The 13,300-nt window shown below is 48.5% G+C and overlaps 1 protein-coding gene across 1 annotated transcript; it reads left to right on the top strand.

Annotated features, from left to right (window-relative positions):
- Nucleotides 1-227: 227 nt before the first annotated feature.
- Nucleotides 228-12,521, top strand: fer1l6 (fer-1 like family member 6). Its single transcript, XM_067253508.1, has 42 exons — nt 228-342; nt 685-773; nt 982-1,102; nt 1,207-1,261; nt 1,392-1,523; nt 1,622-1,684; nt 1,779-1,857; nt 2,219-2,375; nt 2,602-2,791; nt 3,029-3,221; nt 3,371-3,708; nt 3,849-3,957; nt 4,066-4,219; nt 4,333-4,453; nt 4,543-4,643; nt 4,769-4,859; nt 4,959-5,078; nt 5,169-5,321; nt 5,453-5,630; nt 5,763-5,887; nt 6,126-6,260; nt 6,365-6,514; nt 6,588-6,695; nt 6,829-6,990; nt 7,190-7,391; nt 7,490-7,620; nt 7,707-7,829; nt 8,072-8,117; nt 8,313-8,357; nt 8,583-8,671; nt 8,775-8,903; nt 9,140-9,274; nt 9,423-9,550; nt 9,641-9,811; nt 10,118-10,272; nt 10,383-10,525; nt 10,623-10,711; nt 10,852-10,950; nt 11,069-11,310; nt 11,393-11,550; nt 11,719-11,819; nt 11,925-12,521. Exons 1-42 carry the CDS (start codon nt 305-307, stop codon nt 12,103-12,105), a joined length of 5,529 nt encoding a protein of 1,842 aa, XP_067109609.1. The 5' UTR covers nt 228-304; the 3' UTR covers nt 12,106-12,521.
- Nucleotides 12,522-13,300: the final 779 nt, after the last annotated feature.

Consider the following 13,300-nt stretch of genomic DNA (forward strand, 5'->3'; position numbering starts at 1 on the left):
GCTGAACTAGAGCAGCGTTCATCAGTGTATTGTAGATTATTGAAATATGTACCGTTTGGTGGGATTGGTGACTAGTCATGTCTGCTAAGAGGGCAGGTTCCTAAAGAAAACCACAAGCCAGCAAACACACAACTTTCATCCCGTCACGAGAAATCAAACATTAGGTACAGGCGGGGTTAGGAGAGGAGCTGTAGTCATTTGAGGTTCTCTACATTAAAGACAAGTGAGACGTCAGATTTAGCGACGAGACGTATTCTTGAGAGAGAGCTTGTTTCAGGGAGTACTTAGACTTTTACCTGGCAGAATGGATCCATCGAGCCACAGTCCTGGTACACAACACAGGTGAGCCCGCCCCACAGCTACCTGCCTCCACCTCTGAACCCTCTAACTCGCTCCCGAGCTTAAACTGGATTGATTGATCGATCTCTGTTTTTCAGAGATTAATTAGACAAATTAGTTAATTTCCTTATGTGTATGTTCATCGGGGACTCCTGATGCCATGCTAAGGCTAAGCTCAGTTTGTTTAATGGGACTGTATTGGATTGGTGTCTGTGTGAAACAGTAAAAAGACAGATACCGTAGAGTGGCGATGGCGTTTGTCTGGATATGTCTGTATTTGTGTACTTTCATATAATGCATTGCATTTGTAGCCCATGAGTGAGAGTGATCTGGTCATGTGTCCAGGAAAGGGAAGGGAATGTTTGGCCTGAAAGTGAAGAAGAAGAAGAAAGTCAACACAGAAGGTCTGGTCTTGGCAAACAAGGGTGCTTTCGGTAAGGCCTTGAAAACAAACACGGCAAACTGTGTACAGTGTAAGCGGCTTTGGGAACGGGAGAGAGATTGGGTCCTGTCTTATTGTGAACTGCACTTGAGCCACTTAAGTAAACTCAGCCTGCTACTGAATGGTTGGGTTTGACTGTGTTTGCATTGAGATCATATGTGTTATAAACGTTGTTCTACATGTGTGTGAATGTGTGTTAGATGGTGCAGAGGCCCAGGCTAACGCCGCGGGTGCAGATCTAGAAGGCCTGAACCCTGAAGACAGCAGCCTTGCCGGTCCCTCAGGCCTCAACCCTGTCAGACACCAGCCTAAAACCAAAAGGTACACGGCACACTGTATCCGTCTGTATCCCTCCAGTCCTTCTCCGTCCTCCAGACATACGTTTCGAAGCTAACGACTGTACTAACACAGCACTGTCCTAACAGACACAAGCTCAAGCCAAGAATCCTGGATGCTGAGAGTAAGGCACAGTCCTTCCAGGTAGACACACACGTCGCAAACGACTCACTGATAATAATAATAATAATAATAATAATAATAATCAGGTCAACTTCCAATATACGTAGGCCTCAGTTGAGGGAAGAATCGTGCCTTTATCTGTGTCCTCTAGATAGCCATCAACATCACAGAGGCCCGACAGCTGGTTGGAGAGAACATTGACCCCAGCGTGGTGATAGAGATAGGGGATGAGAAAAAGCAGACGACCGTCAAAGAGGGAACCAGCGCTCCCTTCTACAATGAGGTGCCGCCCAGGATCTTCACCTGTTCTGACATCAGGCTCTTCACACGAGACTGTTGTAGGATGTGGAAGTCTAACTCTCCTCTCTGTTTTTGAAACAGTATTTCGTGTTTGACTTCTTTGGCCACCAAGAGACCTTCTTTGATAAAATCATCAAATTTTCAGTGAGTAAATAAGGAAGGAAAAGACACACTAAAACGCTTGTGTTGAGCATCAATTGTGTCTTCCAAAGTGAAAGTAAACTTCCCTCCTTCTCAGGTGATGCATTCCAAAATCATGAGAAGCTTTTGTGTTGGATCCTTCAAGCTGGATGTTGGGACAGTCTACAGACAGCCTGGTAGAATTACCCTCCCCACCACTCTCTCTCTCTCTCTCTCTCTCTCTCTCTCTCTCTCTCTCTCTCTCTCTCTCTCTCTCTCTCTCTCTCTCTCTCTCTCTCTCTCTCTCTCTCTCTCTCTCTCTCTCTCTCTCTCTCTCTGTCTCTCTCTCTCTCTCTCTCTCTCTCTCTCTCTGTCTCTGTCTCTGTCTCTGTCTCTGTCTCTGTCTCTGTCTCTCTCTGTCTCTAACTTACTTTGATATTCTTTCTCTCTTCTACCCTTTCCACTCCTCACCCTGGCACGTTAGAAGTGTTAGTGTGTCCACACCGGGCTTTATTATTCTCCCTCCCTCTTTCTTGTCCCCATCCCTGTCCTGCCTAGGTCATCAGTTCACCAACAAGTGGGCAGTGCTGACTGACCCTGCAGACATCCGCACAGGGGTCAAAGGTTACCTGAAATGTGACATCGCTGTGACAGGCAAGGGAGACGCCATGCAGCCTTCCCAGAAGCTCAGCGACGCTGAGGAGAACATTGATAAGTGAGAGGCGCACACACATACAGTAACACAAACACATAATGTATTATCCAGTACACACACACACATACACAACACAGTGATCCTTTTCACACAAAACTACGAAAACATTGACACAGCTTGCTTGAGCGTCTGTGCAGAATATGGATCACAGCAGTAATCCCCCTACTGTATGTGTGATACTGAAAGGTGGTTTGAGGTGTCCCTGACTGGTTGTTCTCTGACCCAGGAACCTGCTCCTTCCAGAAGGTTACCCATCAGAGCGTCCCTGGGCCCGGTTCTACGTGAAGGTTTACCGGGCCGAGGGTCTGCCCAAGAACATCATGGCCAACATCATGGCCAACGTCACCAAAGCTTTTATAGGGGACAACACGGCCCTCATAGACCCATACTTGGTGGTGTCCTTCTTTGGACAAACGGTATGAAAGGAAAATGTCCTTTGTCCCACTTCCTAGTTTCTTCACCTCTAGTTTCTTCACTTCTAGTTTTTTCACTTCTGGCTTGTTTGCTGTGTTTGAGACTTAATTGAACTAGTTTAATTGCATTCTTTTTTCAGTTGGTCGAACGTTAGAGGCTTCTGCTTGGTGCCAGGTTAGGTTAAGTAAGCAGAGGAAAGGATCTGAACTTGAGCCAGGTGTACCGTGTGTGTGACCCAGGGCAGAACATCGACCCAGAAGAGCACAGCAGACCCGGTGTGGAACGAGCAGGTGGTCTTCAAAGAGATGTTCCCTCCCCTGTGCCAGAGGCTGAAGATTCAGGTGTGGGATGAAGGGAGCATGAATGATGTTGCCATAGGGACACATTACATCGACCTGCGCAGGATCTCTAATGAGCAAGATGGTGACAAAGGTCTGTCCATGTCTTTGAAAGCTTTTTTTTTTTCCTACTGATGATTATCACAATATTTACTTGGTATAATCTGCCTCTCTCTCTTTCTCTCTTTCTCAATCTCTGTCCCTCTGTCTGTCTTTGACTTTCTCTCTTTGTACTCTCTTTAGGTTTCCTCCCCACGTTCGGCCCAGCCTGGGTCAACCTCTACGGCTCTGCCCGCAACTTCTCCCTGGTGGACGACAACCCTGAGCTGAACGAGGGTGTGGGAGAGGGCGTGTCCTTCAGGGGGCGCGTCTACCTTGAGCTAGCGGTGGAGATCCTGTCAGGGGGGCCGGGTGCGGCGGAGTCCAAAACGCCCCGCGTGAAAGATACCAAAGCAGGGAAAGCTGGAGGGAAGGACCCCAAGGCCCCCACTGGGGGGGCAGGTGGAGGCGGGGGGGCAGGAGAAGAGGAGAAAGCCAAGGCTCTCGGGGCAGAAGTGATGCCAATAGAGTCTCCACCTCAGGTGAGGGACACTCATCCCACTGCTAACCACCACCACACTCCCTTACCGGTCACATTCTACTAGGTTGCAATGACATATATCCTTATCGATCTGAAGCTGTTGGTCAGAGCTAGATCTGAACCCTGTCCTGCTCTCCTCAGGCCAGCGACACTGACAAGGACACCTTTCTGCTGTTCGGAGCTTTGTTTGAAGCCTCCATGATTGACAGGAAGGTCGGGGACAAGCCAGTTAGCTTTGAACTTTCTGTCGGTCAGTACATTAAAGTTTTTGAGAGACCTTTTACATCTAAACAAATCAATTGGTGACAAAGTATATATCGTACTCACAGTGTGTGTGTGTGTGTGTGTGTGTTTCTAGGGAACTTTGGGAATGCCCTAGAGAACCCGTCTCAGCCCAGCACTAGAAAAAAGGTGGAGAGCTCCGAGGCTGAGGGCACCCCCCTGCTGGAGACCTCGGACGTCTGCAAGTCCTCCACCCCCTCAGAGAAGCCCCTCATCTGTGACGGGAACAGGTGAAGACCCCATCACCCCATGGTCGTCTCTCTTCCACAAACGGTCCTGTGTGCAGATGGACTGCGGTCTCGGGAGGATGATGCGGTAATCCAGTGCGTCTCTGTGTGTCTAGGTACTACATGCACCTGCCCATTGGCAGAAAGAAGCCATGCGTCCATGTGTTCAGTCGCTGGGAGGACCGCACCTATCGTCTCTACAATTCCAACATGTTGGAGAACATCGCCACTGTGTTTGTATGTCGACCTGCTTCCGCCTTACACTACCTGACCAGACATCTGGGAAATGCACTGGGAGTGACGGTGATATCGTGTTCTGTATCCAGGAACAGGGTATGGCCAGTGCAGGAGAGCTACACAAGCAGTCGGATCCTGGAGCGGAGCTTCTCATTCGTCGAATGTTTCAGGACTTCTGTATGGATGCCAGGTACTTCCGACACCGTCACTTTATGATGACAGGTGGCGTGAGCATGGCCAGTTTGTTTACTGTACGCTGAACATGTGAAGTCATCAAATTATTGTGTGTGTCTGTGATTACAATCTTTTCTGCAGACACTTCATAGCCTTTACAGATGGGAAGGTAAAGAAACTTCAGCTGACAATGTTGGACAAGAAACGCCTCACAATGTGCAAACAAGAACTGGTACGGGCCTTTCATATATCATGTGACCTCATATTCAAGTCAATATTGTGTTTTGTACAGTATGTGTGTGTGGGTTCATGCCACTGCTACCCCCATCAGGAGAGTATGATAGCTGAAGCCGAGTCCATCGCTGAAAGAAAGCGTAAATCCCTCAGTGTGAAGGAAATACTCCTGGAGGCATCAAAACTCTCACAGAAACTCAGGTTCTTGGTGGAGGAGGTACGCTGTGTGGGTGTGTGTGTGTGTGTGTGCACGTGTGTGTGTGTGTGGGATGACACAAAACTGACTGCTCTTCTCCCTTTCATCCAGCCCCAACACACTGTCCCAGATGTGTTTGTGTGGTTGCTGAGCAACAACAAACGCGTGGCATATGCCCGGGTCTCCGCCCGCGACCTCCTCTACTCTGCCAACCCAGAAGAGAGGGGCAGGGACTGTGGCAAGATTACAACCTTATTCCTCAAGGTAAACAAAGTTTGGAGAAGAAAAAAAAAAAACTTAACCGAAATGTATATATAGCTTAATGGCCTCTAGAGACAGCTTCTTGTTTCTAACCACCTCTGTTACACTTCCTGTATACACTTGCCTGCTCACAGCCCCCAGGGAAGCGTGTGGTGGGTTGGACCGTGCTGGCTAAAGTGGACATCTATCTGTGGTTTGGGAGCTGCACAGACTCCTCCCATGTGCTGGAGGAGTTGCCTGAAGGGATGGAACCCAAAGAGGGCGCCACTCAGGACCATGTAGGTGCCCCTCCGGACCACCTGCTTTATCAAGGTATGACAAAGCACTGCTGCAATCCATACCACAAAAGTATAATAGAGTATAATCTTCAAGTGGGGTTAAATGGCTAAAGCCACTGTAGTGTAGTTGGATTACATTTAGATGTGTGTGTGTGTGTGTTCTCAGATCATCACAATTTCCAGCTGCGAGCCCACATGTACCAGGCCAGAGGGCTGATAGCTGCAGACAGCACAGGACTCTCAGATCCTTTTGCCAGGGTCTCCTTCCTGTCTCACAGCCACAACACAGCAGTAAGCGTTTCTCCCACACAGTACACTACACTCGGGTACACTGACACTTCTCTTTCTCCCTCTCTCAGTTATTTCAGGCCTCTCTATCCTCCCTCTTTCCCTCGTAGATGTATAATGTGCTCATCTATTCTAGCAAAAGCTTTTATCCATAGCAACATCCAAGGGGTGATTCAAACCTTCAACCTCTTGATCTTGCTGTCAAATGCGATACCGCTGAGCTATACCCATGTCCTACCAGATCATCAACCAGACCCTGACCCCTACCTGGAACCAGACACTGCTGATGAGAAAGCTGGTGCTGCACGGAGAGCTGGCTCACCTGGCACAGGAGCCGCCACGCGTTGTCATCGAGGTGTACGACGACGACGCCCTGGTGAGAGACAACAGGATCCGTCCAATCACAGGATGATCTCATCTTTCCGATTTTTGGAGAAATCCACCTTCCTCCTCGTGGAACCTGTCTGTCTTCTCCCTCAGGGCAAGGCAGAGTACTTAGGCTCCACTGTGGCAGTGCCCGTGGTTCGAGTGGCAGACGAGCCCTACTCTCCTCCTGAGCTGCAGTACTGCCCTATTTACTGCGGGGGGCAGTCTGGGGGCGACCTTCTGGCTGCCTTCGAACTCCTCCAGGTATATATAGTAGGAGGCAGAACAAATGAAACGGGTCAGTGGGACATTTACAGCAGTTGTCTCTCCTTTGTAGATCCCAGAGTCCGGTGAGGAGAGTCTTCCACTGCTGGAAGAGGCTGAGGGACTGGTCTACCCTGTACCTGCTAACATCAGGCCTGTTCTGAGCAGGTACCGCCTGGAGGTGAGACACACACTGGGATTTACAACCATGTTGAGTGTAAGGGGCTCTTTAAATTAAACAGGTGAGACAGGTGTGTGTAATGAGAGACCGGTGTGTTATGACAGACAGGTGTGTGTTGTCTTGCTTCCTCCAGGTGTTGTTCTGGGGTCTGAGGGAGCTGAAGAGGGTACAGCTGCTGTCTGTGGACCGGCCGCAGGTGTTTATAGAATGTGCAGGGAGGAGTCTGCGTTCCTCTGTCATCCAGAGCTACAAGAAAAACCCCAACTTCTCTGTTCTGGTGGACGCCATAGACATGGTAACAGTTTCCTGTCCTGCTATAGATTGTTTTGCTCATGGCCATGAGTATAAACGTGTGTTAACTGCTGTAGCTCCTTTCAACACTCTCCAGTACTCGATGGTGATGATTGAGGTGATTCTTACCCTCCCCTCCTTCTCCTTTGTCCCTTCTCTCTCTCTTTCTCTCTCTATCCTTCCCTCCTTTTCTCCCTTCTTAGGAGCTACCAGAAAAGGAGCATCTCCACCCTCCCCTCAGCATCAGTGTGGTGGACTGGCGGGCGTTCGGACGCAGCACGCTGGTAGGAAACCACGTCATCAACAACCTGCGGCCCTTCAAATACACCCCTCTCTCTCTGCCCCCAGCCAGCATGATGGCCAAGCCTACACCTGCCCCGGTTCTGGACCCACCTATCAGAGAAGGTGAACATCCTAAACGTGATGCTGGGCTCTTATGAACCCCCCCCCCCCCCCCCGGATTGGTCCTGTGTCTTCTTAGCTGACACAGTTTCCTATCCCAGGTGCATACCAGCTGTCAGCAGACAGCGACCCCTCGATAGCGATCCCCCCCGAGGACTGCCTCATCGCCATAGACCAGGAAGCACCTCCCGGAGCTCCGCCCACTTCTGAAGCGCCGCCTGAGAAGAAGAAAGTGAGAGGAAACGCAAGGCCACAGAGGGCGCACACGCACCAGCGTACACGCACACTGTCATTACAAACCTCTTTCACGTCCATTAGGACAACAGACAGAGCTCGAGGAGGTCGACGAAGAGGAGAAAACGCACCATGGCAGACGAATCAGCAGAGAGTGTCATCGACTGGTGGTCCAAGTACTACGCCTCAGTGGACAAGATCCAACAGGTGAGAGAATTGGGACTGAATACAGGTATACAGGAGCTCAGTTGTTAGAGCACTTCACTGCAGATCGAGAGGTCACTGGGATGCATCTTAAGGGGTGACCCGGGTTACGGACTTACCTAAGTGAAGTGAGTGAAGCACTGAGTGAAGCTTCAGTCAAATGTGTGATGTTGCAATGGGCAAGAATATGAATTAAGATCCACCTTTGAGATGAAATTGAATGGATGTTATGATTTGTCTTGCAGGCAAAGCTAAGAGACGGGCACCCATTTCCAAATCTGTATGAGAATGGTGAGTGTTGATATACAGGTTGTTGTGGTATCAAACTGAGAACTCTTAATTAAGTAGGTATTCAGGTTTCACTGTAGAACTGAATGGACAACACTCTGGTGCTATAGTTTACAATGTACTCTGGCATTATGACATGCAATATTGTGGTCCCTTACCACACACGCACACACACATACACATTGTTGTGCTTTGCAGTATCTCCATTCCAAAGCTTGCTTTCCGATGGCGTAGACTCCTTGGGTAAGGAAACTATACAGTAGCTGGTTGACTTTATGGGGTTTCACTTCATTCTCTGCTTTTGGTGGAACGCTCTATACACTTCACACTACACAGAGGACACCACAGTGCAGGACAGTGGGGCTTCTGGTCAACATTCAACCCTTTCAGTAACTGTGTGTTTTTGTCTGTGTGTTTGTGTGTGTGTGCGTAGAAAAAGTAAAATGTTTTATTTTATTTTTTTGCTAGTTGGTGGCCAGCAGTTTGATGATAAAAAGAAGAAAGTACCCAAAGTGAAAGATGTCAATGTGCTAAGTGGCAAACTGGCCACACTGCAGGTACTGTATGTCAATAATAATACAACACAAACATGTGACAGTGGGCCACAAGGACTGGCCAATTCATCACCACGTTGATTGAGACTGTGTCAATCCCTTCCAGCTGTATGACAAGGAACTGGAGGCAGAGTTTGGTCCGTTTGATGACTGGGTGAACACCTTTGAGCTGTTCAGGGGCAAGGCCAACGATGAGGACGGAACGTGCGATGAAAGGTTCGTGGGCAAGTTCAAGGTGAGTAACGTTATGCCGGTGGTGGGTCTACCCCGCAGTTGATCTGATCTGTTCTTGGTAAGAGAACCGGACACGAGAGGGGAAAAAAAATATTTAAAAAATCTCCTGTTCCAGAGTTGTCTCTAGGTTGGAGATCCATCCAATACAGTTCATAGGCTATACATCCATATACTGTAGATGACCAGTGTACTGTACTTGTCCATCAGTGATTACATCCCAGGTTACTGTGCGTCCAGGGTCGCTTCTGTCTGTACAAGCTGACTGAAGATGAAGAGTGGGAGGAAACTCCAGACCCGGGTCACTTCAAGGTCAACCGCGGGATCCCCTCCAATCACTCGGTCGACGTCCTCATTCGTGTCTACATAGTTTCTGTGAGTGGTGGTGTCTATATTCAGTTTAGTCTCTTTCTAAAAGACTTTGACTGATAATATGAGTTGACTGGTAAAGTGTTAGTGTGTGATCTAGTTGAGCAAGCTATCTGTGCTCCATGGTTCCCTACTGTACTGCTGTGCTTCCCAGGCTGCCAACCTCCACCCAGCAGACCCAGATGGGAAGTCGGACCCCTACATCGTCCTGAAGCTGGGAAAAACCGAGATCAAGGACAGAGACAACTACATTCCCAAACAACTCAACCCTGTCTTCGGCAGGTAGGACACTTAACACAAACAGAGTCGGAGATCTATGCAAGGTTTTAAGATTCATTCACTTTGTCCTCCCGGACTCCTTTACTGTCTCAGGTCATTTGAGATCCAGGCGACGTTTCCTAAGGAGTCCCTGCTGACCATCCTGATCTACGACTACGACTTGGTGGGGGGTGACGACTTCATAGGAGAGACCAAGATCGACCTGGAGAATCGCTTCTACAGCCACCATCGGGCCACCTGTGGCCTGGCCACCGAGTATTCAGTGTTAGTCAAAGTTGTGTTCAAGGAGGCGTCGCAATATTTTATACTCCAAATAAGTGTGTGGGTTGTTACATTTACATTTAGTCATTTAGCAGACGCTCTTATCCAGAGTGACTTACAGCGAGTACAGGGACATTCCCCCTGAGGCAAGTAGGGTGAAGTGCCTTGCCCAAGGACACATCGTCATTTGGCACGGCCGGGAATCCAACTGGCAAACCTTCTGATTAATAGACCTAACCGCTCAGCCATCTGACCCTCAGATCTGACAGCCATCTGTTGTTTCAATTGTAACTGCTTCTTTTGATTCAGTGACGGGTACAATGCATGGAGGGACTCCCTGAAGCCCTCAGAGCTGCTGATGAAACTCTGTAAAGACAACGATCTAGACGGGCCCCACTTTACACCAGGAAAAATCACCATTGGCGACAAGGTCTTCACAGGGAAAACCCTCTTCTCAGACGAGGGTAATCTATGGTGTCAGAGAGTATATAACTGCTATGTGTTGTACCACAGTGAAGCCCTAACCTACATCCAGACAGGGGTGTGTGACTGCTGCCGTGTTGCTGTCTTACAGAGCAGACAGTGGAGTCCTACGAACACCTGGCTCTGAAGATCCTCCACAGGTGGGCCGAGATACCTGGGGTGGGGCTCAGACTGGTGCCAGAGCACATTGAGACGCGCTCACTCTACAACAAGGCCAGGCCAGGCATGGACCAGGTATTTACACTCTATTCCATTCTATTCTCTCCTGCCTTTATTCTAGTCAACACTATCAAACATCCCATTGTACATCATCGTGTGTGCGGATGCATAGGGTCAGCTCCAGATGTGGGTGGAAATGTTCCCTATGGACATGCCCCTCCCTGGACCCTCAGTGGACATATCCCCACGCAAACCCAAAGGGTAAGGCTCTGACCACTCACTTACCATTGACCGTAACTGTACTTTTACATTTGCAGATTGATACATGTTAATGTGTGGCGTAGACTGCTTGGGTAAGGAAACATATACAGCATGTAGCTGACTGTGTGTCTTCTGCTAAGGTATGAGTTGAGGATCATCATCTGGAACACTGAGGATGTGATTCTGGAGGACACCAACTTCCTCACGGGTCAACAGTCAAGTGACATCTATATCAAAGGGTGAGGAGAACCATCTACTGTATGTGATTATGCTGTCTCCAAATTACACCGATACAAAAGTACACAGTATTGATTCTGGCTAAACTGCATTTGTACTGTGATCTTCTCCTATATCTAGGTGGTTAAAGGGCTTTGAGGACGATCGCCAGGAAACTGATGTCCACTACAACTCTCTGACAGGTGAAGGCAACTTCAACTGGCGCTTCGTGTTTCCCTTCAGCTACCTACCGACTGAGAAAGTGGTGGTGGTCAGCAAGAGGGAGAGCATCTTCTCTCTGGACAAAACCGAGCAAAAACTCCCTGCCATTCTGGTGCTGCAGGTCTGGGACTTTGAGAGGCTGTCATCTGATGACTTCCTAGGTGAGACAAACTCCATTTCCAAGAGGGTCAAATGAGCTGAATGTCAAAGACGGGCCATCAGGTGATTTGTGTGCGTTCCTAGGCACGGTGGAGTTAGACCTGCATGGGTTTCCTCGCGGGGCTAAGTCAGCCAAAGCTTGTAAGCTGGACATGCTGGGTGACAGCATGGAGAAGATCTCCATCTTTCAGCAAAAGCGTTCCAGAGGCTGGTGGCCCTTCGTCAAGTCCGAGGAACTCACGGTACCACTCAAGTCATACTTCCCAGTTCTGTGCTAACAGGGCCTCTTTACCAATCCTTGTAAAGCAGATGTGTGTCGTCATATAACCCTTTCAGACTCTTGCAGACCACGTGTCATTATTAGAAGCCTAGCACTAGCTTAGACCCAGGGTTTGTGTTCACTCCTGTAGGGGAAGGTTGAGGCAGAGTTCCACCTTTTAACCGCAGAAGAGAGGGACAAAAACCCAGTTGGACGAGCACGCAAGGAGCCAGAACCACTAGAGAAACCCAAGTAAGATGCTCTAGTCAAGGCGTTCGTGTTTAAAACGGTTAGAAAACACTTCTGTTCACCCAAATTCTTCAACGCAACTAAGTCTCCCTCCCTCTCACCCATCAGCCGCCCCGACACCTCCTTTTCCTGGTTCATGAACCCCTTCAAGTGTTTCTTCCACCTGATCTGGAGGAATTACAAGAAATACATCATCATAGCCCTGGTCCTCCTCATCACTGCTCTGTTCATCGCCCTGCTGCTTTACACTCTGCCTGCAGCCATCTCCCAGAAGATCGTTAATGGTTAAGATGCTCAACAAACCTACACACATCACACTGTCAGGTGGGGGTGTGTGACCTGATGCTGTATCATGTATAGTGGCTGCTACCTGAGGAATGACTTGAGCTTCAACAGTTAGGATTTATTGAGATTTAGCAAGAAAACCTCATTAAAAACAATTTGTTAATGAAAAAATGCGGTGGCAAAATACTCACTGCTCGTCTTTCAAAATAAATGATTACATATTTTAAATAAAGATTTCATACGCATAGATACATGTAGGGAAATGTCAATGATCAAGTTTTTGTTATATCGATAGACATGTCAGGATAAGTTCAACATGCCTAACGTTCGACATTATGTGAAGCACTTTGAATTGCCTTGTTGTTGAAATGTGCTATACAAAGACTTTCCTTGCATAAATATTAATTCTTCTTAAATAGACAATTGTGACAAATAAATACAATTGACATTTTAACCATCACTTAAGTAATTTTGCTCCTTTGATATCATAACATCACAATCAAACTGATCAGTCATTTTGTATTGTATTTATCTGAACTTAAACATTATTCACCAGTGTCAAACATTATAGCCATAAAAACTATTCTATTCATGTCCAAAACTAAAATCCAAACCAACAGGTTTACTCAGACACAAACAAAATCACTCTTAAAAAAAAAAAAAAACCCTGTCCTGATTGGGTCTATCATTAAAAGATCTCAGAGTCCGTCCATGACAGACCTGGCTGTGCCTGTGAGGAAGACGAGGAAGTGGACGTCACCGCAGCGTGATTGACAGTCTCTACCAGGCTGTGTCCTAGCAACAGCGAGGAGGAAGGTGAGGAGTTTAACTGGAGAGAACCAGGATAAGCTAAGTCAGAGTTACAGTGAGTTCGGTTAAACAAAAGGCTACCATAGGAGGGGACAGTGTTGTTCCGCTGCTGCGTGGTGACTGCCGGGGCTTGGCTCTGGGTGTTCAGGGCCTGGGCTGGCCCTGCACTGGTAACCTGGGCCGACTGGTTCATTAGGCAGGCCTGGAGCTTGCGTTTAGCCCTCCAGCGAGCCACCCGGAGCCGGGTCTTCTCTCTGCGCTCTCTCACCAGGTCAGCCAAGAGGGGCTGGGGGAGGGACTTCTCCATTTCCCGCCTACGGTTCAGGCTGTGCCGGCGGAGTTCCGCCCTGCGAAGCTTGTACTCCTCATAGAGGCTCAGGTCCTTAGGC

This window comes from Osmerus mordax, chromosome 2 (assembly GCF_038355195.1).
Source record: "Osmerus mordax isolate fOsmMor3 chromosome 2, fOsmMor3.pri, whole genome shotgun sequence".
Taxonomy (NCBI): Eukaryota; Metazoa; Chordata; class Actinopteri; order Osmeriformes; family Osmeridae; genus Osmerus; species Osmerus mordax.